General features: G+C 44.4%; 1 protein-coding gene across 1 annotated transcript; it reads left to right on the top strand.

Annotated features, from left to right (window-relative positions):
* The first annotated feature begins 359 nt into the window (after positions 1-359).
* On the top strand, positions 360-23,959 carry zgc:64106 (uncharacterized protein LOC393348 homolog). The gene is made up of 6 exons (XM_041892134.2): positions 360-618; positions 3,469-3,708; positions 13,524-13,613; positions 20,517-20,705; positions 21,448-21,557; positions 23,415-23,959. Exons 1-6 carry the CDS (start codon positions 456-458, stop codon positions 23,592-23,594), a joined length of 972 nt encoding a protein of 323 aa, XP_041748068.1. The 5' UTR covers positions 360-455; the 3' UTR covers positions 23,595-23,959.
* Positions 23,960-25,913: the final 1,954 nt, after the last annotated feature.

Below are 25,913 nucleotides of genomic sequence, written 5' to 3'. Positions count from 1 at the left end.
TTGTGCGCCGCCCTATGGGACTCCCATCACGGCCGGTTGTGATACAGCCTGGAATCGAACTAGGGGGTCTGTAGTGACGCCTCAAGCACTGAGATGCAGTGCCTTAGACCGCTGCCACTCGGGAACATATGGCTATGTTCCCCTTACTTTACACAGCACAACCATTTATGCCTATGATCAGCAATAACTAGAAACATAACATTTACAGATGGATAAAATAACTTTCAACAACTGAAACATTTTGAAACTATACTCCTCAGACATTAAGACCCAGCGGTGTAGGGAGATTTATATTATGTAACCTGTAGCCTTGAAATTTGATCAAGCGCTGGACTTAGCCCTCAGAACGGAGCTTTGGATCGTAAATCTCATTCAAGTTGGTGAAGGCTATCTGACAACAGCAAAGTTGTAGCCAGATACATTTTAGTTCTTAACTGGGGCAGGTGGACTTTTAAATGTCTTGGGTTTGGACTGATGTCTTCTCTCACCCATTATGGGCAGTATCGACAGTGATTTTGGGACTCCTCTTGCGGTCACAGCAGAGAGGGTCCTGGGACCCCCGAGCCTGTCTTGTGCAACTGAAGGGCAAGACCGCCATAGTTACTGGAGCTAACACAGGTAATGGTTTTGCATGGGGCCGCTAGTCATGGGATCTAGATAAATTCTTGCTTGACTTGTTTTGCTTGGAATGGTTTATCCGATTAGATTCAATAAGAATATTCCTCCAGCAGCTGCAGACTGCACAGACAAGCATGTTAACCAACTGGAAATACAACCAAATCTACACTTACTCTTGACAATACTTACTTCTCAAAATGAAACAGTTTTTCCACACAGCAGTTTAGGGGAAATCTTTAGAGGACATGTTTTAATTTATACACACTGTAATTCTAACAAAACGAATCCAATGATGACTTCCAGTAAACATTCCCTTTAAAGTGTCGAATTAAGTAATTAATATTTTCCATTCCAATCATGATGCATTTCCCTCACTTGAACCTCTCACCCTCAAAGTGTCTCAAATAGACATCAGAATGTAGTTAATTATATGCTTTTGGAATCCCTCTTTAAAGAAGTGAAGAAAGAAAACAAATTAGAGAGAGAGAGAGAGAGAGAGAAGAGAGAGAGAGAGAGAGAGAGAGAGAGAGAGAGAGAGAGAGAGAGAGAGAGAGAGAGAGAGTAAATGGAGGGGGGATGTTCTCCTGTCTGGCCACATTTTTTCAAATCAAATGTTATTGGTCACATACACGTGTTTAGCAGATGTTATCGCGGGAGTAGCGAAATGCTTGTGTTTCTAGCTCTGACAGTGCAGTAATATCTAACAAGTAATATCTAACAATTTCACAGCATATACACAATACACAGAAATCTAAGTAAAGCAATGGAATTACTGTAGAATAGTATAGAATACGGTATATACATATGAGATGAGTAATGCAAGATATGTAAACATTATTAAAGTGACTAGTGTTCCATTTATTAAAGTGGCCAGTGATTTCTAATATATGTATATAGGTAGCATCCTCTAATGTGCTAGTGAAGTCTGATGGCCTTGAGATAGAAGCTGTTTTTCAATCTCTCGGTCCCAGCTTTGATGCGCCTTCTGGATGATAGCGGGGTGATGGTGGTTGTTGTCCTTGATGATCTTTTTGAACTTCCTGTGACATCGGGTACTGTAGGTGTCCTGGAGGGCTGGTAGTTTGCCCCCGGCGATGCGTTGGGCAGACCGCACCACCCTCTGGAGAGCCCTGCGGTTGCGGGCGGTGCTGTTGCCGTACCAGGCGGTGATACAGCCCGACAGGATGCTCTCAGTTGTGCATCTGTAAAAGTTTGTAAGGGTTTTAGGTGCCAAGCCAAATTTCTTCAGCCTCCTGAGGTTGAAGAGGTGCTGTTGCGCCTTCTTCACCACACTGTCTGTGTGGGTGGACCATTTCAGTTTGTCAGTGATGTGTACACTGAGGAACTTGAAGCTTTCCACCTTCCCCACTGCGGTCCCGTCGAGGTGGATAGGGGGTGCTACCTCTGCTGTTTCCTGAAGTCCATCATCATCTCCTTTGTTTTGCTGACGTTGAGTGAGAGGTTATTTTCCTGGCATCACACTCCCAGAGCCCTCACCTCCTCCCTGTAGGCTGTCTTGTCATTGTTGGTAATCTAGCCTACTACTGTTGTGTCGTCTGCAAACTTGATGATTGAGTTGGAGGCGTGCTTGGCAACGCAGTCATGGGTGAACAGGGAGTACAGGAGGGGGCTGAGCATGCACCCTTGTGGTGCCCCAGTGTTGAGGATCAGTGAAGTGGAGGTATTGTTTCCTACTTTCACCACCTGGGGGCGGCCCGTCAGGAAGTCCAGGACCCAGTTGCACAGGGCGGGGTTCAGACCCAGGGCCTCAAGCTTAATGATGAGCTTGGAGCTTTTTGACTGTGTTCTCTCACTAGCTGGGAAACCATCATCCACTTGACTTTTCTCTGGGAAAACGAAAGTTATTTCATGGAAAAGGGTTCCTACTCATGCTAATGACATAAACAATTGGACCAATATGACTTCCAGCTGTGCATGTCAGTTAGCCAGAGCTCAGACATGCCCAGTCTCATGTGAAGGAAACTTCTGTATTTTACAGCTCTAGGTTATAGCCTGGTCAATGCTAAACCTCAAACAAATACACCTTGACCCTGTAGAACTTGGGGACACACTCTTTTCACGCCACTTCAATACAGCTACGACCAGAAGTGATTTTTGTAGCAGGTTAGGAGAGCATTTTTTGCTAACCCTAACCTTTTTCCTAACGTTAACCTAATTCTCCTAACCTGCTGCGTACATTCTCCTAACCTGCCACGAATAAGTAACTTCTGATTTCAGCGCTATCAAAGTGGCGTGAAAAGAGTGTTTCTTGTGGAACTTCAAACTTGTGACCTGGATATAGGGGTTGCTAGATGTAGACCATTTACTGTTTGACACAATTATTTTTGACTGCCATTGCCATGGCCATGACCTTTTGCACACAGACACACACACATAGACACACTAACACACATTTCAGACAGACAGACAGACAGACAGACAGAGTGACATACAGACAGACAGACAGACAGACAGACAGACAGAGTGACAGACAGACAGACAGACAGACAGACAGACAGACAGACAGACAGACAGACAGACAGACAGAGTGACAGACAGACAGACTGACAGACAGACTCACACATACTGTACAAGCAGCTCCCTGTTAGATTGCAGCTCAAGCAACTGCTCTTGAACTTTGTTTTGTCCTCCTGAGTGTCTTTTTCACTAATCCTCTCACTCTCCATTGCTCTCTCTACTTTGCCCTTCCCCTGTCTTTCTGTCTCTCTTTCTCTCTCAACCACTTTCACTCTCTCTTTCTCTCAATCTCCCTCTTGTTCTTTCTCTCTCTATATCGCTCTCATCCTCTTCTCTCCCCTCTACCCCTTCTCCCCTCTCCCACCCCCCCAGGGATAGGGAAGTTCATTGCCCTAGACTTTGCCCGGCGGGGGGCTCGTGTTATCATGGCGTGCCGGAACGAGGCGCGCGGTAGTGCCGCCCTGCAGGAGATCCGGAAGAGGAGCGGGAACACCAACGTGCACCTGCGCCTGGTGGACACCTCGTCCCTGGCGTCGGTGAGGGCGTTTGTAGAGGGCGTCCTGCGAGAGGAGAAGGAGCTCCACATCCTGGTCAACAATGCTGGGGCTTCAGGTGGGTAGCTTCAAGTCAAGATTCAAAGACAGTTAGGGTGGAATCCACACTGAATATCACTCAGTATTCACTACTGTTTCACTTAAAACAATAGACAATAGTGAAACAGCTCCACATCTTGGTCAACAAAGCCAGACCTTCAGCTGGGCACCACGTCCAGAGTCAGCCTGGAATCCTCACTGAATATTGCAATATTTTCACTATTCACCTGAAGCGGAACAATAATGAAACGGAGCGATATTCAGGGAGGATTCCAGACTATGTGGATTCCAGGCTATGAGACAGTCAACCAGGGGTGGACGTCAACAGCCGTAATACTAGTGTGACCCGGGGCTTCTAGTCGCCATCAGGCTGTGGTAGCTCATAGTGCTGAAGCCTGGGCATGAGGGGAGTTAATGTAAGTCATCAGGGCCCAGTTTTTCAAAAGTTATCTGGTCGGATTTCGGCAATTGGATATGATTAAATGCATAGAAATAGAATGAATAGAATGGGCGTATCATTGACTTGAATGGGGACACCTGTTCTATTCATTCTATTTCTGTGAATTTAATCCTAGCCATGCCACCCAATTACAATATTTGGCTCACAAATTCCTATATATTTTTTGGGACAATTAGTTTTTTCTTGTTTTTTCACAGCACCGCACAAACAACACAAAAACAAAAACAAAACACATTCCCCAAGGTGATCAACATATGATTTCCAAATTTGGTCAAACACTTCCGGTTCTTGAAATAATTTTATAATATACAAAATCCAACGGTATGTTGCTAGATAGTTCATTCCTCCAGTTTGTTATTTAGGGTGAGTATGAGGCTTTCCAATTGATCATCAATATTTACATTTCCCAACAGACATAATCGTGTAGATGGATGGATATAAATTCCTAGACACAATGAAATGATAGCACAGACATTATCACAAGATGGTGTCAGTTTGTCACAGGAACACAGCATATGTAATAGGGTTCCTTTATGCTTTTTGCATCTCGAACAGAGATGTGACATTTCTGGGTGCATTACATGCATTCTGACAGGAGTGTAGTAACTCCTATGAATGATCTTAAATTGCAGTAGTTTATGTCTTAGGTTGCAGGAGCAGGTATTAACATTTTCTGGGACCAATGGTTCAAAAGCTGTCATCAAGGCAAAGGGTGGCTATTTGATTTGTTTAACACTTTATTGGTTACTACATGATTCCATATGTGTTATTTCATAGTTTTGATGTCTTCACTATTATTCTACAATGTAAAAAATAGTAAAAATAAAGAAAAACCCTTGAATGAGTAGGTGTGTCCAAACTTTTGACTGGTAGTGTATACGATTGTATGGTATCAGTACACCCCGGTATTTCATGTGTCTTTGTCCATTTCCACATAATTTAACTTTCTAAGCTTGAGAAGTCATAATTAGAAATGGGCTTTATTTCAGGTTTCTTCTAATTCACTTTAAATCGTGATACAGCACCATATGTATCCAACAGTAGTAAAACAAATGACAGAGAATGTCCTGGTTAAGATAAAGTAAAATGTCATCTGCATACAATGATATATGTTGATCTCCACCAATCTCTCTGCCCCGGATTGAGCCATGAGTTCTTATTATTGATGCTAGGGATTCTGTGGCTAAAGAAAATAAATAACTAGACAAAGGACATCCCTGTCTTGTCCCTCTTGATAACTGAAATGATTCAAAGATCTGTCCATTTGTTCATATAGATGCTTTGGGGGATTTGTACAATAGCTCAATCCAGGAAATACCGGACCAAAACCAAACTTTTTTTAGGCAGCCACCAAACCATGCCCATTCCACCCTATCGAATGCTTTTTCAGCATCTATTGATGCTGACACTTTTGGAATGTTCAAGTTCTTTGTATGATGGATTATATTGAGAAAAACGTTGGAGATTGTCTGAAGACATCCTGTTCTGTATAAACTCTGTTCGATCTAAATGAATCAACTTTTGTTTCTATGCGAAAAGCCAATACCTTAGTTATGACTTTGTAATCCACATTCAAGAGTGATACTGGGCAGAAGGATCCGCATCACAATGGATCCTTATCTTTCTTTTTAAGTAGGTTAATTGTGGCCAAACATAGTGACTCAGCGATGAGGCCTGGGTCCAGGATGTCCCTAGCGGGGACCCAGCGCCTCTCCTCCGGGCCATAACCCTCCCAGTCAACCAGGTACTGGAATCCCCTGCCCCAAGGTTGAACCTTCAGGAGACGCCTCACCATGTACGCCGGTTGGCCGTTGATGAGACGGGGGAGAGGGGTGGACCTGGAAACAGGAGACAAAGGGCTGTGAGACATGGGTTTGATCCTAGACACATGAGAAGTGGGATGTATACGGAGGATACAGGGCAACAGAAGATGAACAGCAGAGTGGCTAATGATCTTGGAGATGGGGAAAGGGCCGATAAACCGGGGGGAAAGTTTGCGGGACTCCACCAGGTGGGGCAGATCTTGGGTGGACAGCCATACCTTCTGCCCGAGACGATACCGGGGAGCAGGGGTCCGGTGGCGGTCCGCTTGTCATCGATACCTGGAGGTGGTTTTGAGAAGAGCCGACCGGGCTCTCCTCCAGGTACGACGACAGCGGCGGACAAACATCTGGGCCGAGTGTATGCCGACCTCTTCCTCTTGCTCCGGGAAGAGCGGGGGCTGATGGGGTTTGGCGGAGACCAGGCAGCGCAGAGTCGTCTCCAGGTCTTGGTTGGCTCGCTCCGACTGGCCGTTGGACTGAGGGGGAAACCGGAGGACAGGCTGGCCGATGACCCAATGAGTGTGCAGAATGCCTTCCAGAACCGGGACGAGAACTGAGGACCCCAGTCCACTGGGAGTCCATGGATCCGGAAGACGTGCTGCACCATGAGCTGGGCCGTCTCTTTGGCGGAGGGTAGCTTGGGGAGAGGAATGAAGTGGGTGGCTTTGGAAAACCGGTCCACAACTGTCAGGAAGTTGAACCGGGTGAAAAGCAGGGCCCACCTAGCTTGCCTGGAATTGAGATGCTTGGCGGTGCGGAGATATTCCAAGTTCTTGTGGTCTATCCACACAATGAACGGATGTTCCGCCCCCTCCAGCCAGTGCCTCCACTCCTCGCCATCTTCACCGCGAGAAGCTCACGACTCCGCACATCGTAACTCCTCTCCGTGGTGTTGAGGCTATGGGAGAAGAAGGCGCAGGGATGTAACTTGAGGTCCAGGGCCGAATGCTGGGACAGGACCGCCCCCACTCCGACATCCAAAGCATCGGCCTCCACCATGAGCTGGCGGGACTCTTGCCGAAGCTGGAGTAACTTCCGGGCAGCCTCTCTCCCAGACAATGGAGCATCGAAAACCTTTTTTACCTCCTGCAGGAACTCCTCCAGAAGCATAAGGCCGACTGTTGTTCCCACACTGCCGTAGCCCAGGCGAGAGCCCTCCCGGACATCAGCGTGATGAGGTATGCTATCTTAGAGCGGTCTGAGGGGAGGGAGGAGGGCTGCAGCTCGATGATGAGCGAACACTGAGCGAGAAATGCTAGACAGGTTCCCAACTCACCAGTGAAGCGTTCCGGGGGAGGTAAGCGGGGTTCTCGGGAAACCAGTGTGGCCAGGGAGGCAGCGCTGCTAACAGCCGGGTTACTGAGGGGATGGGAGTTTACCGTCGTGGTAGGCTGCCTAGCAGACAACCCGCGGAATTGCTCCAGCAATGGGTTAAACGCTCGGTCATGGCATTTGGCCAAGGTCTGGAACCCTTCCATGAGACCACGAAGCAACTCCTCGTGCCTTCCAATGGTGGCTCCTTGGGAGGAGATGGCATTGCGGAGCTGGTCCGAGTCTGCTGGGTCAGTCATGGCCAGTTCGTACTATCACGTTTCAGGAGAAGACCCAGATGTAGACCGTGTCGAAGTAACAAAAGTTTATTACAAAAACAGGGTGCAGGCAAACAACATGTCAAGGGCAGGAAGAGGTCAGTAATCCAGATCAGAGTCCAAAAGGTAAAGAACGGCAAGCAGTCTCAGGGTCAGGGCAGGCAGAGGTCAATAATCCAGGGTGGTGTGACAAGGTACAGAATGGCAAGCAGGCTCAGGGCAGGCAGAATGGTCAAAACTGGGAAAACTAGAAAACAGGAACTTGAGATAGACAGGAGCAAGGGGAAAACCGCTGGTAGGCTTGACGAAACAAAACAAACTGTCAACAGACAAACAGACAACACAGGTATAAATACACTGGGGATAATGGGGAAGATGGGCGATACCTGGAGGGGGGTGGAGACAATCACAAAGAAAGGTGAAACAGATCAGGGTGTGACACCTCTTCCTCTTTCTTAATTTGCCAAGCAAGCCTTTCCCGTGCACTTTCACCTTGCTCAACATATTGTTGCTTGGATTTCATGGCAGCAATCTATGCAGATCGGGTGTTTATTATGTTACAGTGAGGGAAAAAAGTATTTGATCCCCTGCTGATTTGATCCCCTGCAAAAATGTAATAAATTGATTTGCATTTTAATGAAGGAAATAAGTATTTTACCCCCTCTCAATCAGAAAGATTTCTAGCTCCCAGGTGTCTTTTATACAGGTAACGAGCTGAGATTAGGAGCACACTCTTAAAGGGAGTGCTCCTAATCTCAGTTTGTTACCTGTATAAAAGACACCTGTCCACAGAAGCAATCAATCAATCAGATTCCAAACTCTCCGCCATGGCCAAGACCAAAGAGCTCTCCAAGGATGTCAGGGACAAGATTGTAGACCTACACAAGGCTGGAATGGGCTACAAGACCATCGCCAAGCAGCTTGGTGAGAAGGTGACAACAGTTGGTGCGATTATTCGCAAATGGAAGAAACATAAAAGAACTGTCAATCTCCCTCTGCCTGGGGCTCCATGCAAGATCTCACCTCGTGGAGTTGCAATGATCATGAGAACGGTGAGGAATCAGCCCAGAACTACATGGGAGGATCTTGTCAATGATCTCAAGGCAGCTGGGACCATAGTCACCAAGAAAACAATTGGTAACACACTACGCCACGAAGGACTGAAATCCTGCAGCGCCCGCAAGGTCCCCCTGCTCAAGAAAGCACATATACAGGCCCGTCTGAAGTTTGCCAATGAACATCTGAATGATTCAGAGGAGAACTGGGTGAAAGTGTTGTGGTCAGATGAGACCAAAATCGAGCTCTTTGGCATCAACTCAACTCGCCGTGTTTGGAGGAGGAGGAATGCTGCCTATGACCCCAAAGAACACCATCCCCACCGTCAAACATGAAGGTGGAAACATTATGCTTTGGGGGTGTTTTTCTGCTAAGGGGACAGGACAACTTCACCGCATCAAAGGGACGATGGACGAGGCCATATACCGTCAAATCTTGGGTGAGAACCTCCTTCCCTCAGCCAGGGCATTGAAAATGGGTCGTGGATGGGTATTCCAGCATGACAATGACCCAAAACACACGGCCAAGGCAACAAAGGAGTGGCTCAAGAAGAAGCACATTAAGGTCCTGTAGTGGCCTAGCCAGTCTCCAGACCTTAATCCCATAGAAAATCTTTGGAGGGAGCTGAAGGTTTGAGTTGCCAAACGTCAGCCTCGAAACCTTAATGACTTGGAGAAGATCTGCAAAGAGGAGTGGGACAAAATCCCTCCTGAGATGTGTGCAAACCTGGTGGCCAACTACAAGAAACTGACCTTTGTGATTGCCAACAAGGGTTTTCCACCAAGTACTAAGTCATGTTTTGCAGAGGGGTCAAATACTTATTTCCCTCATTAAAATGCAAATCAATTTATAACATTTTTGACATGCGTTTTTCTGGATTTTGTTGTTGTTATTCTGTCTCTCACTGTTCAAATAAACCTACCATTAAAATTATAGACTGATCATGTCTTTGTCAGTGGGCAAACGTACAAAATCAGCAGGGGATCAAATACTTCTGTTCTAGTATTTCTAATTCTTTATGGGTATTTTTCTTATGTGAAGAGTAAGACATGATCCAACCTTTCATATATGCTTTAAATTGGGCATACTTCAATATCTACATTTATTTCCAAAAACATGTGTTGTAACATTGTGTTGAATCACCATGTCTTTGCTATTGGCATAGGAGATTATGTTTTGGATAATAACCACTATACTTTATTACAAATAAGGTCTTACAGAGTTTTTGTTGCATCAAGAAATTACTTTATTAAAATTTCAACAAAGCCGATACCAGTCTGCAGAATGGCACACCGTTCTGTTTTCCTCACGTCCCATTATATACCATCATCCCCAACTCTTCTAGCTCTAAATCCCTCCCTCTTCAGTTTCCCGCTCTTTATCACTCCACACCCACTTCCTTTGTCCCTGAGGACGGCTGAACTATTACTCCAACCAATCACTCGCTCCCCTGTCTTGCACACACACTGTAGCTCTCTTCACGACAACAGACACAGGTTGGTTCCTTGAAACGGGCGTTTATTGCCTTGCACGTCTTTTTCTTCGATGCATCCACGTCACGCCGTGAGAACTATACATTTGAATGAACACAGTAACGTTGATAAATTATACAGTACTGAAACAAAATAATACAAATGGCGCTCGGCGCGACAATACAAATGGTGCTTGGCGCGACAATACAAAAGGCACTTGGCGTGAATATAAACAAAGTTCTACAGGTTGAACAAAATACCTCGTTGGCTGCTTGTCCTGAAAAGAGGTTCTTAAATCCTTAAAGTCCATTGAAAGTCCCTTTACTGTCTTTCTTGGCCTCTGCCATCAACAATTATAACTCAGACTAAGATCTGCTTAAGTTAGATTGCACACAGTCAATTAACAAATTCCGTAGCAGTAACATTTTTATGTTCCGGGATGGAACATAAAAACACAAACAATGGCCTAACGTTAATTTTACCTGTTACATCACATTTAAATTCTTACCTATACATCAATGAATCATTTATTTATTTACTACATCAAATAAACCATGAATTATGTATTAAACATGCATCGTGAACACAGCATCTATGTAACACCACTTACACACACTCATGTTTAGTTTAAACATGACAAGGCCCTATATTACACAAACCTCACCCCCTCATGCTGTAATCAATCAAGAAGATACCAAGGAGACAAAGGTCCCCCCCCAAAAAAAATAATTGTAAAGTGGTTATCCCACTGGCTATAGGGTGAATGCATCAATTTGTGAGTCGCTCTGGACTAGAGCGTCTGCTAAATGACGTAAATGTGCCCTTGAGCAAGGCACTTAACCCTAATTGCTCCTGTAAGTCGCTCTGGATAAGAGCGTCTGCTAAATGACTAAAATGTAATGTAAATGTCTAGCCCAAACTCTATTCAACCCTGGTGCCGCTCCCTTCACTGTGTTTGAAGAGAGAGACAAAAGGCCACAAGCTAGTTTCAGTCTCTCATCAGATAAGACAGCCATGGATTTAAGTAAGAGTAAGCAATCTGACTTTCTGGATAAGTTGCAAAACAACTAGACACATGGCAACAGTGGAGCGCCAAGGGGCTGGGACCAGCCTGTGCGCCAACGGATAGGCTGAGTAAGTCTGAACCACGCTCAGTCTCTACTCTGATTGGCCAGCAGGGAGCGGGAACTATCTCTGTCAGAGTATTTGAAGAAGAACTTAGAACAATGGATCAGTTCTCTGTCTGCCCTGCGTGGTATCTCAGTGAGCCCGTATACGAACCATCATACTTATCATACTTACATTTTGCATATAATACATTTAGCTTGGATTGAATATCTCTTGATTATGTTTTCTCTTATTCCAATACCAGATTTGAATTACGCAATTTCTAACATGACCCTAGGGCAGATTCCCTCTCTACTCACCCACACAGTGAAATTAAACGACCCAATACAATTCCTGGCCCAGTAACAAAGAATTCTAACTTTATGCTCTTGATTAACCCAGTTCTACCTCATAGTCCATTAAACTCTACAGTTCATTAATAATAATTCGCCACAGTTTGAGCTTTAGCGTGAAGGACAATGGGCTATGGTCAGTAATTATTCTAGGACGGTATTTACATTCAGAAACACAGTCAAAGGAAAAGTTTACAATAAAAAAGTCAATTCTTGAATATGATTTGTGGACATTTGTGGTTGTAATCATTCTTTTTTTGATTTGTGGACATTTGTGGTTGTAATCATTCTTTTTTTTGGTACATTTTATGAGGGGGAGGGTGTGCACATTTTTTTACAGTACAAGGGTATGGTCATGTGAAAATATGTTTAACGTTGGGGAGGGGGGTGCATTTTTTTGATGACACCTCCAGCCAAAATAATGGAATAGGTCATCCCACTCAGGGTAAATAACAAGAGAAAAACAACATCAATAAAATGAATTTGATTATTTAGGCATTAGGCATCATCATAGTATATTAAAAAGATAAATTAGTTTAACTAATGAAATGAAATGAATGCAAACAGATGTAGGTCTATAACCACTGGAGTAGCTTACAGTTCCATCGAACTGCACGCAACCACAGGTGGTGCGCACTCCTCTTGACCCAACGGTGGACAGAGCGGGCGGATTACTAAGAGCAGGGTAACTATAGTAACTGTATTAACATCAATGCAACATCAGTCTGCTCTGGGTAGAGCCAAAGACAGTGCAATTTATTCACTTGACTTTTCAGAGTTTAACGGCTACATGTTCAGCTACATTTCTTGTACATTCCCACCTTGGGATTCAGTTAATGAACTAATTTCGATATAATTTTCCAACAAAGAGCTGGAAATAATTATTGAAAGGTGCATAATTGTGAGGTTCGCGCAAATAGCCTACTTGTTCGTCTCTCTATTTTATAAACTCCGCAATTGCCCATGTTTCTTCTTCAACATTCATTGAACCAATTTATTAACATTATAAATTGAACTTTCTATGGGAGAATACAAATAAAAGGATAATTGACACGTGATGATTTCATGTTTCCCACATTGATAACACATATATCAATTTCCACCTTATGCCTAAATTCGGCAAAAGTTTTAAAAAACATAATAATAATAAAAAATAAGAAGGAAGGGAGAGAGAGATAGCAATGGAAATAAAAGTACTGTGTGCTTACAATTTAAGCATCTTAGGCTGTTTGACATTTGATCTCTCCCAGTCTTTTTTCACATATGGGCCATTTAAATTCTTTCCACCCACTCAGGCCTTTATAGCCTATTGGCTGGGAAGCATTCAAAAATAATTGTCCAGCTAATAGCAATCATCATGTTGTCTTGTTCACTTGTCAATTCCTTACTTAAACAAATTCCTATTCATTACCTATTCAGTATTTAGTATTTTATTAGTATCCCCATTAGTTACTGCTAAAGCAGCAGCTACTCTTCCTGGGGTCCACACAAAACATGAAACATGATATAATACAGAACATGAATAGACAAGTACATCCCAAGGACAGAACTACATGCATTTAAAATAATGATACACGCTTTCATACATTTATGCCTACTGAATGCACGTGCAACACACAAAAATGGAAACGCAATAACAAGGAGGTGCGTTGCAAGTAGGCTGACACTTTTCGCTGAATTACCCTGACGTGAATATAGCAACCTTGTTTGGCAAAATTCTCCTGACATGAATAAAGCTACCTTGTTTCTATAGTTACTGTCTATAATGGGTATCCTGGGGTAAAGTATTAAACCTATTGCTATAAGTATTGCTATAAGTATTAAACCTATTGCTGTTGTGAATGTTTGTCCTTGACACTGTCTGTTTGGGCTACTGTTTGCGACATGCACATCATGTGTGGTGTGTGTCTCTGTATATGTGTGTGTGTGTGTGTGCATTATCAAATGGTTTGGTTATATTGTGTCTGTACACAGGCCTGCCTGGAGATATCACCTCAGATGGGCTAGAGGTGTCCTTCGCTACCAATCATGTGGGTCCTTTCCTCCTCACCAACCTGCTTCTGGGTAAGACAACACATATCTTATGGGTAAGACACCACATATCTTCTGGGTAAGACACCACATATCTTCTGGGTAAGACAACACATATATTTTGGGTATGACAACGCATACCTTCTGGGTAAGTCAACACGTATCTTCTGGGTAAGACAACACATATCTTCTGGGTAAGACAACACATATCTTCTGGATAAGACAACACATATATTCTGGGTAAGACACCACATATCCCAATTGAAATAAGATAAGACAACACATATATTCTGGGTAAGACACCACATATCCCAATTGAAAGAGGTGTTTCAGCCCAGCTTGAACAAAAGGCAATCCTTACACTTCAAAAACATTCTTTATATACTGAACAAAAATATAAACGCAACATGCAACAATTTCAACGATTTTACTGAGTTACAGTTCATATAAGGAAATCAGTAAATTGAAATAAATAAATTAGGCCCTAATCTATAGATTTCACATGACTGGGAGACAGGCCCACTTGGGAGCCAGGCTGAAGCCAATCAGAATGAGTTTTTCCCCACAAAAGGGCTTTATTACAGACAGAAATACTACTCAGTTTCATCAGCTGTGCTGGTGGCTGGTCTCAGACGATCCCGCTGGTGAAGAAGCCGGATGTGGAGGTCCTGGGCTGGCGTGGTTACACGTGGTCTGTGGTTGTAAGGCCAGTTGGAAGTACTGCCAAATTCTCTTTTTATTTTATTTTATTTTATTTCACCTTTATTTAACCAGGTAAGCCAGTTGAGAACAAGTTCTCATTTACAACTGCGACCTGGCCAAGATAAAGCAAAGCAGTGCGATAAAAACAACAACACAGAGTTACAGTGGGGGAAAAAAGTATTTAGTCAGCCACCAATTGTGCAAGTTCTCCCACTTAAAAAGATGAGAGAGGCCTGTAATTTTCATCATAGGTACGCGTCAACTATGACAGACAAATAGAGAGAGAAAAATCCAGAAAATCACATTGTAGGATTTTTTATGAATTTATTTGCAAATTATGGTGGAAAATAAGTATTTGGTCACCTACAAACAAGCAAGATTTCTGGCTCTCACAGACCTGTAACTTCTTCTTTAAGAGGCTCCTCTGTCCTCCACTCGTTACCTGTATTAATGGCACCTGTTTGAACTTGTTATCAGTATAAAAGACACCTGTCCACAACCTCAAACAGTCATACTCCAAACTCCACTATGACCAAGACCAAAGAGCTGTCAAAGGACACCAGAAACAAAATTGTAGACCTGCACCAGGCTGGGAAGACTGAATCTGCAATAGGTAAGCAGCTTGGTTTGAAGAAATCAACTGTGGGAGCAATTATTAGGAAATGGAAGACATACGAGACCACTGATAATCTCCCTCAATCTGGGGCTCCACGCAAGATCTCACCCCGTGGGGTCAAAATGATCACAAGAACCGTGAGCAAAAATCCCAGAACCACACGGGGGGACCTAGTGAATGACCTGCAAAGAGCTGGGACCAAAGTAACAAAGCCTACCATCAGTAACACACTACGCCGCCAGGGACTCAAATCCTGCAGTGCCAGACGTGTCCCCCTGCTTAAGCCAGTACATGTCCAGGCCCGTCTGAAGATTGCTAGAGTGCATTTGGATGATCCAGAAGAGGATTGGGAGAATGTCATATGGTCAGATGAAACCAAAATAGAACTTTTTGGTAAAAACTCAACTCGTCGTGTTTGGAGGACAAAGAATGCTGAGTTGCATCCAAAGAACACCATACCTACTGTGAAGCATGGGGGTGGAAACATCATGCTTTGGGGCTGTTTTTCTGCAAAGGGACCAGGACGACTGATCCGTGTAAAGGAAAGAATGAATGGGGCCATGTATCGTGAGATTTTGAGTGAAAACCTCCTTCCATCAGCAAGGGCATTGAAGATGAAACGTGGCTGGGTCTTTCAGCATGACAATGATCCCAAACACACCGCCCGGGCAACTAAGGAGTGGCTTCGTAAGAAGCATTTCAAGGTCCTGGAGTGGCCTAGCCAGTCTCCAGATCTCAACCCCATAGAAAATCTTTGGAGGGAGTTGAAAGTCTGTGTTGCCCAGCGACAGCCCCAAAACATCACTACTCTAGAGGAGATCTGCATGGAGGAATGGGCCAAAATACCAGCAACAGTGTGTGAAAACCTTGTGAAGACTTACAGAAAACGTTTGACCTGTGTCATTGCCAACAAAGGGTATATAACAAAGTATTGAGAAACTTTTGTTATTGACCAAATACTTATTTTCCACCATAATTTGCTAATAAATTCATTAAAAATCCTACAATGTGATTTTATGGATTTTTTTTCCTCATTTTGTCTTTCATAGTTGACGTGTACCTATGAGGAAAATTACAGGCCTCTCTCATCTTTTTAAGTGGGAGAACTTGCACAATTGGTGGCTGACTAAATACTTTTTTCCCCCACTGTACATATGGGGTAAAAAAAAACATAAAGTCAAAAAATACAACAGAAAATATATATACAGTGTGTGCAAATGTAGCAAGTTATGGAGGTAAGGCAATAAATAGGCTATAGTGCAAAATAATTACAATTAGTATTAAAAATTGGAATGCTAGATGTGCAAGAGATTATGTGCAAATAGAGATACTGGGGTGCAAAAGAGCAAAATAAATAACAATATAGGGATGAGGTAGTTGGGTGGGCTAATTTCAGATGGGCTGTGTACATGTGCAGTGATCGGTAAGGTGCTCTGACAACTGATGCTTAAAGTTAGTGAGGGAGATAAGAGTCTCCAGCTTCAGAGATTTTTGCAATTCGTTCCAGTCATTGGCAGCAGAGAACTGGAAGGAATGGCGGCCAAAGGAGGTGTTGGCTTTGGGAATGACCAGTGAGATATACCTGCTGGAGCGCAGACTACGGGTGGGTGCTGCTATGGTGACCAATGAGCTAAGATAAGGCGGGGATTTGCCTAGCAGTGATTTATAGATGGCCTGGAGCCAGTGGGTTGACGACGAACATGTAGTGAGGACCAGCCAACGAGAGCGTACAGGTCACAGTGGTGGGTAGTGTATGGGGCTTTGGAGATAAAACGGATGGCACTGTGATAGACTACATCCAATTTGCTGAGTAGAGTGTTGGAGGCTATTTTGTAAATGACATCGCCAAAGTCAAGGATCGGTAGGATAGTCAGTTTTACGAGGGCATGTTTGGCAGCATGAGTGAAGGAGGCTTTGTTGCGAAATAGGAAGCCGATACTAGATTTAACTTTGGATTGGAGATTCTTAATGTGAGTCTGGAAGGAGAGTTTACAGTCTAACCAGACACCTAGGTATTTGTAGTTGTCCACATACTCTAGGTCAGACCCGTCAGAGTGGTGATTCTAGTCGGGTGGGCGGGTGCCAGCAGCGTTCGATTGAAGAGCATGCATTTAGTTTTACTAGTGTTTAAGAGCAGTTGGAGGCTACTGAAGGAGTGTTGTATGGCATTGAAGCTCATTTGGAGGTTTGTTAACACAGTGTCCAATGAAGGGCCAGATGTATACAAAATGGTGTCGTCTGCGTAGAGGTGGATCTGAGAGTCACCAGCAGCAAGAGCGACATCATTGATATACATGGAGAAAAGAGTCGGCCCAAGAATTGAACCCTGTGGCACCCCCATAGAGACTGCCATAGGTCCAGACAACAGGCCCTCCGATTTGACACATTGAACTCTATCTGAGAAGTAGTTGGTGAACCAGGCGAGGCAGTCATTTGAGAAACCAAGGCTATTTAAGAATGTGGTGGTTGACAGAGTCGAAAGCCTTGGCCAGGTCAATGAAGATGGCTGCACAGTACTGTCTATTATCGATCGCGGCTATAATATCGTTTAGGACCTTGAGCGTGGCTGAAGTGCACCCATGACCAGCTCGGAAACCGGATTGCATAGCGGAGAAGGTACGGTGGGATTCGAAATGGTCGGTGATCTGTTTGTTAACTTGGCTTTCAAATACTTTCGAAAGGCAGGGCAGGATGGATATAGGTCTGTAACAGTTTGGATCTAGAGTGTCACCCCCTTTGAAGAGGGGGATGACGGCGGCAGCTTTCCAATCTCTGGGGATCTCAGACGTTACGAAAGAGAGGTTGAACAGGCTAGTAATAGGGGTTGCGACAATTTCGGCGGCTAGTTTTAGAAAGAAAGGGTCCAGATTGTCTAGCCGAGCTGATTTGTAGGGGTCCAGATTTTGCAGCTCTTTCAGAACATCAGCTGTCTGAATTTGTGTGAAGGAGAAGCGGGGGGGCATGGGCAAGTTGCAGCGGAGGGTGCAGAGTTGGTGACCGGGGTAGTGGTAGCCAGGTGGAAAGCATGTCCAGCCGTAGCAAAATGCTTGTTGAAATTCTCGATTATTGTAGATTTATCGGTGGTGATAGTGTTTCCTAGCCTCAGTGCAGTGGGCAGCTGGGAAGAAGTGCTCTTATTCTCCATGGACTTTACAGTGTCCCAAAACCTTTTGGAGTTAGTGCTACAGGATGCAAATTTCTGTTTAAAAAGTTAGCCTTTGCTTTCCTGACTGCTTGTGTATATTGGTTCCTAACTTCCCTGAAAAGTTGCATATCGCGGGGGCTATTTGATGCTAATGCAGTATGGCACAGGATGTTTTTCTGCTGGTCAAGGGCAGTCAAGTCTGGAGTGAACCAGGGGCTATATCTGTTCTTAGTTCTGAATTTTTTGAATGGGGCAGGCTTATTTAAGATGGAAAGGAAAGCACTTTTAAAGAACAACCAGGCATCCTCTACTGACGGAATGAGGTCAATATCCATCCAGGATACCAAGGCCAGGTCAATAAGAAAGGCCTGCTCGCTAAAGTATTTTAGGGAGCGTTTGACAGTGATGAGGGGTGGTCGTTTGACCGCGGACCCATTACGGACGCAGGCAACGAGGCAGTGATCGCTGAGATCCTGGTTGAAGACAGCGGAGGTGTATTTAGAGGGTAAATTAGTCAGGATGATATCTATGAGGGTGCCCATGTTAGGGTTGTACCTGGTAGGTTCCTTGATCATTTGTGTGAGATTGAGGGCATCTAGTTTAGATTGTAGGATGGCCGGGGTGTTAAGCATATCCCAGTTTAGGTCACCAAGCAGTACGAACTCTGAGGATGGATGGGGGGCAATCAATTCACATATGGTGTCCAGGGCACAGCTGGAGGCTAAGGGGGGCCTGTAGCAAGCGACAACAGTGAGAGACTTATTTCTGGAAAGGTGGATTTTTAGAAGTAGAAGCTCAAACTGTTTGGGCACAGACCTGGATAGTATAATAGAGCTCTGCAGGCTATCTCTACAGTAGATTGCAACTCTGCGCCCTTTGGCAGTTCTATCTAGACGGAAAATGTTGTAGTTGGGATGGACATTTCTGAATTTTTGGTGGCCTTCCTAAGCCAGGATTCAGACACTGCTAGAACAACAGGGTTGGCGGAGTGTGCTAACGCAGTGAATAACTCAAACTTAGGGAGGAGGCTTCTGATGTTAACATGCAAGAAACCAAGGCTTTTACGTTTACAGAAGTCAACAAATGATAGCGCCTGGGGAGTAGGAGTGATACTGGGGGCTACAGGGCCTGGGTTAACCTCTACATCACCAGAGGAACAGAGGATGAATAGAATAAGGATACGGCTAAAGGCTTTAAGAACTGGTCTTCTAGTGTGTTGGGTACAGAGAATAAAAGGGGCAGATTTCCGGGCGTTGTAGAATAGATTCAGGACATTATGTACAGACAAGGATATGGAAGGATATGAGTACAGTGGAGGTAAACCTAAGCATTGGGTAACAATGAAAGAGATAGCATCACTGGTGGTACCGATTGAGCCGGTCTCCGCGTGTAAGGGGGGTGGGACAAAGGAGCTTTCTGAGGCAGGTTGAGCGGGACTGGGGGCTCTACAGTGAAATAGTACAATAAGAACTAACCGAAACAGCAATAGGCAAGGCATGTTGACATGGGAGAGAGGCATAAAGCAATCACAGGTGTTATTCGAGAGAGCTAAAACAACAGCTGGTAATGGCGACGAAAGTTTGGGTTGAGGCTAAACAAATAAACAGAATGGGGTAGGCCAGTCCAGCAGGCATCAGTCCAGCAGGCATCAGCTGTGTAGCTTAATGATCATAAAGTCCAGTGAACAGCAATAGGTCAGTCCGGGAGCAGTTTGGTGGCTGCTACGGCACAGGCGAGCAGGAGGCACGGCTGTTGATTGCGTGTGCTAGCGGGCCGGGGCTAGCAGATGGATCTTCGTGGTCGTCGCAACGGGAAGCCTGTTGATTACGTCGGCAGACCAGTCGTGATGGATCGGCGGGGCTCCGTGTCAACACTAGGAGGTCTTGTCCGGTTGACAGAGTGGTAGATAGCCGGGAGATGGGCCTGGCTCGAGACTAGCTCAAGGCTAACTGGTGCTTGCTTCGGGACAGTGGTGATTAGCCAAAAACAACAACAGCCATTCGGTTGCAGCTAGCTAGTTGTGATGATCCGGTGTTAAATTCCAGTGATTCAGTGATTCAGGCAGAAAATCGGATATGCTCTGGGTCAATAGCGTGCTGTGCAGACTGTGCAGACTGGCCGATAATTGTCCAGGCTAGAGCTGGCTGGTAGGTAGTGCAGGCCCCGGACAATGGTGAAGACCGCTAACGGTGGCTAATAGCAAGTAGCTAGTTAGCTAGCTAAAGTGTCATTGCCCAGGAAGGAATGTTTTCTCATGTTACATTCCACACCTTACATTGTATTACTGTATTTACTTCCCCTCCAACCTCTCTCCTCTGCTCTTCTTTTTCCCTTGCTCCCTCCCCACCTCCCATCCCTTCCTCCCCACCTCCCATCCCTTCCTCCGTCCCTCCTCCTCCATCCCCACCCCTTCTCTATCTCTCCCTCCATCCTCTTCCCCCTGTCCCTCCCCTCTCTCCCTCCCTCTGTCCAGACCTGCTAAAACGATCGGCGCCGGCGCGCATCGTCAACGTGTCATCCGTGAACCACTGGAGAGGCGTGGTCGACTTTTCGCACTTCAAGGGCGAGAACCTGGCCTACACCATGGACAGCGTGTACAACCACACCAAGCTGCACAATGTCATCTGCACTAACGAGCTGGCACAAAGGCTACAAGGCACAGGTGGGTAAGAATGCCTCAGCAAGTATTCATTAAGCGTCTCATAGTAGGAGTGCTGATCTAGGATCAGTTTTGGCATTGGTTCATAATGAATAAGATTACATGGACAGAGAGTACCTGATTCTAGACCAACAAGCCTACTCTGAGATGGTTTTGGAATAAGGGCCCTGGTTCCATTTAGCTTGTAGACAATTGCTCTAGCCTGGCCCCTTACCCCACAGTTGAATCCCATTCATAGCACATCTGATACTGTTTTGGCTATATGACCGGAGTGTGTATTGGTAATGTTTGGAAAAGTGATACAGTCCTTGTTTAGAACACATAGTATAGCCATAAGCTCTTTCACTGCTCCTAAAACAACTGTGTACGTGCATAAGTAACATTTTACAATGAGCATCATTCCTGAGGGGTCTAAGGGGGAACGTGGTGATATAATGAAAAGTTAGGCACCAAACATCTTCTGTGCAGCTGGAGATGGAGATGGAGTTTCCCTGTGTGAGTCAAACTTCCCATGAAATCAGACTCAGGGATAGCAACGCAGGTTAATGGAGGGATAGGGGTAAGGGCTTTATGGGCTTTAGTGTGGTTTATAATGTGTTATAGTGTGTGTCTGTGTCTGTGTGTGTATGTGTGTGTGTGTATGTGTGTGTGTGTGTGTGTGTGTGTGTGTGTGTGTGTGTGTGTGTGTGTGTGTGTGTGTGTGTGTGTGTGTGTGTGTGTGTGTGTGTGTGTGTGTGTCTCACAGGGGTGACAGCCAACTCCCTCCACCCTGGGGTGGTGATGACAGAAGTGATGAGACACTATAACTTCCTGGTTCGGTTCCTCTTCAACCTGATTGGAATCTTTTTCTTCAAGGTGAATACTTTGAATCGTAACACTCTGGTGAAAATTTGAAGAAAAAAATGCTTTTAACACTATTTTACAGTCCTGTTTCATGTAAGAAGTTAACAGTGGAACATTTCTGGTGACCCTGTTCCCAGATCTGTTTGTGTTGTCTTGCCAGCTCCTATGGTTATAATAAGACACCACAAACAGATCTGGGACCAGGCTAACTTTCTGGTTCTAAGGGCTGTATTCAATCTGTATCACTGAAGCGTTACAGATTGTGCAGTAGAAATGTAAAGGTAATTTCCTATTGAGCCGACATATGCAGCGTTTACCGTGAATGCAGTCTCCGCTAACGCGGGATTCGGGAACATTGCCTTTAAAGTTCAATCACGCTGTAACACTGAATTTCCGCAATACGCATTGAATTAGAGCCCTTAATTGAAAGATTTCAACACACATTTCTACGGGCAAATGTGAGCGCTAGTAGTGTTTGAATGTTAGCAAAATCATGCAACCCCGCAGAAGGTTACTGCCACTCCGCTGCACGTCGTGGCACACCTTCTGCGTTTTGCATTATTTCCATAGTACTCGTAGCCCCTCGTTGTTTATCCCTCACACAATAACCATTTTAAACTGTAACTGGTAAATAAATAACTAGTTCATAATGAACTGAGTCAACCAAGGGCACCACAACATATGGCCACATTTAAACAAAAGCCACGTGGTAAAAATGTGTCTTTAGCCCAGACTTAAAGGCAGTGCTGGTCTGGGCCATGCAGAGATGGAGGGGAAGCTTGTTCCACAGCTGGGGACCAAAGGAGTAGAATGCTTGGTCCATCGTTTTGAGGCAGGTCTTTGGGACAAAGAGGAGTCTCTGATCATTTGTCATGATCCTAAAGATGATGGTTTGCTTCGGTGGGGACCCAACCGAACAGTGGCACACTACAGCATATAATGAGTTAACAAACAAGTTCACTCAATAAGCCTGTAAAAACGGCTAGATGGAGCTCGTCTCTGGGGTTGGCTGGATATGCCCTCACCTGCTATGTACTTAATGCTGATTGGTTTTGGTCCTGTCCACTATAGTGCTGTCCGGTTAGAACATGATGTTGAGGCTGGTAACTGTACGTTTTGCCACCACCACCAACACACACACACACGCGGCTACTTCCATTTGAAGATGTTTTATATGGGTGTGGTTATTCCCATGGACGCACAATACTTTAGTAAGGAAACAGCATGTGAAAGGTCCGTCAGCATCTAACACTTGCTTCTTTCTCAAGACGGCAAAACATGCTCTAACATAAGGGCGAGAAGCCCTGGAGTTTGTCCAATCGCCCTGATTGGTTGGAATGAGTGATTGATAGGTCTGAAAACCAGTCAGATTGAAAGAGCTGGCCTTTGTTATAAAGCCAGCAGAACAACTGTAACCGCTACCACGTTTGCTAATAAAAACAGTGTGTGTGTGTGTGTGTGTGTGTGTGTGTGTGTGTGTGTGTGTGTGTGTGTGTGTGTGTGTGTGTGTGTGTGTGTGTGTGTGTGTGTGTGTGTGTGTGTGTGTGTGTGTGTGTGTGTGTGTGTGTGTGTGTGTGTGTGTGTGTGTGTGTGTGTGTGTGTGTGTGTGTGTGTGTGTGTGTGTGCTTATTTATTTATATCAGTTTCACAAAATCTCTTTAGCAGATGTCCATGTGTAAACATGGCAATTGTGTATAAGTTCTGAGCTCCAAGTAAAGGGACACTCCCCTTCCTGGCATGACTCAAAGAAACAAAGCACAGACAAAGATATTTACTAGAACTCAATGTGCTTACACATTGTTGTTTCTTTTATGCAGAGGTGGTTAATGTTTATGCCCTCACCCTCTTCTCCCATCTCTGTCCACACAGTCTTCTGAGGAAGGGGCAGTGAGCACTATCTACTGTGCTGTCGCAGAGGAGACGGAGGGAATAACAGGGAAGTACTTTGACAGCGACTGTTCCCTGGTTCTCCCCGCCCCCTTGGCCAGAGACCCCGCCCTCGCAGTCAAGGACTTTGAGTTCTGCGAGAGATTGACATCCAAGCTCTGATTACTTAAAAGAGGGCGAGAGAGAGAGAGAGAGAGAGAGAGAGAGAGAGAGAGAGAGAGAGAGAGAGAGAGAGAGAGAGAGAGAGAGAGAGAGAGAGAGAGAGAGAGAGAGAGAGAGAGAGAGAGAGAGAGAGGCTTGTTTACAGAGTGGGGTCAAATTCCTTTTGAACTCCATTTACTCTTGTTATTATGAAGGATTAATAAAAAAATGCAGGGTCCAAGATGTCTATAAATGCTGTTTTTATTTTAAGTGTATTATTCAATCACAGACAACATAAAATACAGTCTAAGATTTTGTAATCTATGAACTCACGTATGATACATATCATATCATATGTTATTTTAATAAATGTTTGTTTAAGTGTTTATGTATGTGTGTGTGTTCTGTACAGGTTATAGTCAAGTCATTTGAATCGACCTGTTTGTGTGTGTGTGCAAAGCTGTCATTCCACGTGCCCCCTCAGATTTGTACTGTTTTAAAAATATATATACAGTACCAGTCAAAAGTTTGGACACACCTACTCATTCCAGGGTTTTTTCTTTATTTGTACTATTTTCTAAATTGTAGAATAATAGTGAAGACATCGAAACTATGAAATAACACATATGGAATCATGTAGTAACCAAAAAAGTGTTAAACAAATCAAAATACATTTTATATTTGAGATTGTTCAAAGTAGCCACCCTTTGCCTTGATGACAGCTTTGCACACTCTTGGCATTCTCTCAACCAGCATCACCTGGAATGCTTTTCCAACAGTATTGAAGGAGTTCCCACATATGCTGAGCACTTGTTGGCTGCTTTTCCTTCACTCTGCGGTCCAACTCATCCCAAACCATCTCACTTGAGGTCGGGGGATTGTGGAGGCCAGGTCATCTGATGAAGCACTCCATCACTCTCCTTCTTGGGCAAATAGCCCTTACACAGCCTGGAGGTGTGCTTTGGGTCATTGTCCTGTTGAAAAACAAATTATATTCCCACTAAGCCCAAACCAGATGGGATGGCGTATCGCTGCAGAATGTTGTGGTAGCCATGCTGGTTAAGTGTGCCTTGAATTCTAAATAAATCACAGACAGTGTCACCAGCAAAGCACCCCCACACCATAACACCTCCTCCTCCATGCTTTACGGTGGGAACCACACATGCGGAGATCATCCGTTCACCCACACCGCGTCTCATAAAGCCACGGCGGTTGGAACCAAAAATCTCCAATTTGGACTCCAGACCAAAGGACACATTTCCACAGGTCTATTGTCCATTGCTCGTGTTTCTTGGCCCAAGCAAGTCTCTTATTCTTATTGGTGTCCTTTAGTAGTTGCTTCTTTGCAGCAATTCGACCATGAAGGCCTGATTCACACAGTCTCCTCTGAACAGTTGATGTTGAGATGTGTCTGTGACTTGAACTCTGTGAAGAATTTATTTGGGCTGCAATTTCTGAGGCTGGTAACTCTAATGAACTTATCCTCTGCAGCAGAGGTAACTCTGGGTCTTCCAGGTAGTATTGCGCGCGCGTAGACAAGATGGCGTATTGAATAGACAGCGGTACAAATCACCTCAAGATAAAAACATAATATTCAAAATCAGTAAGTTAGACTAAATATTAGCATTTCATATATTCGCAGTTAATAAAATTCAATCTGGATAAAAACCCAAAACAAATCATAAGGCTAGAGAAATATATCAACAAATATTACAACAACACGCAACACCCAAACATGTCGGAAGATAAACGAGGAGAACCAATCTCCAAGAGAAAACGCGACTCGTCGACTGATACAGATGATATATGCTTTTCACCACTGGGTCTGGTAAGTGTGGAAAGCGACCTGTTGAAGTCGATAAATGACAAACTGGGCATACTAGAGTTGGTCAGTAAGGATATAAAGGAGTTGAAAGCTAGTCTTGAAATGAGTGACGAAAAAGCTGCGATAATGGAGAAAGAAACCAAAAAATTAAAAGTGACAGTCACTAAGATGGAAACGGACGTTAGGGAACTTAAAAAGGAGAACAACCTTCTGAGAGAAGCCTTACTAGACATCCAAACTAGATCGATGAGAGAAAATCTAGTACTTACGGGTATTCAGGAAAAAGAGGGAGAAGTAACTGGGAATATTGTGAAGGACTTCTTTCTTACAGCGCTTCAAATCCCACTTGAGGCTGTCGATAAAATCCAACTCGAACGTGTACACCGTTTCGGACAAAGAGGACAGAAATATGAGCATCCAATCGTTGCCAAATTTGTTTTTTTTTTAAGGATAAAGCAATGGTTAAAAGCCTAGGTAAAAGTCTTGCTGGCACGAAAATAGGCATGAATTATCAG

Source organism: Coregonus clupeaformis, chromosome 12 (assembly GCF_020615455.1).
Source record: "Coregonus clupeaformis isolate EN_2021a chromosome 12, ASM2061545v1, whole genome shotgun sequence".
Classification (NCBI taxonomy): Eukaryota; Metazoa; Chordata; class Actinopteri; order Salmoniformes; family Salmonidae; genus Coregonus; species Coregonus clupeaformis.
The sequence above is the reverse complement of the archived record's forward strand: the minus strand, read 5'-3'. Positions and strand labels throughout refer to the sequence as shown.

Bases quoted from the DNA above. Each gene is read 5' to 3' on its own strand.
- zgc:64106 (XM_041892134.2), top strand. From the start codon at position 456: ATGTCTTGGGTTTGGACTGATGTCTTCTCTCACCCATTATGGGCAGTA. The intron at 13,614-20,516 runs GTAAGACAACAC...CCCTCTGTCCAG, and splicing joins CCTCACCAACCTGCTTCTGG to ACCTGCTAAAACGATCGGCG. The intron at 20,706-21,447 runs GTGGGTAAGAAT...TGTGTCTCACAG, and splicing joins ACAAAGGCTACAAGGCACAG to GGGTGACAGCCAACTCCCTC.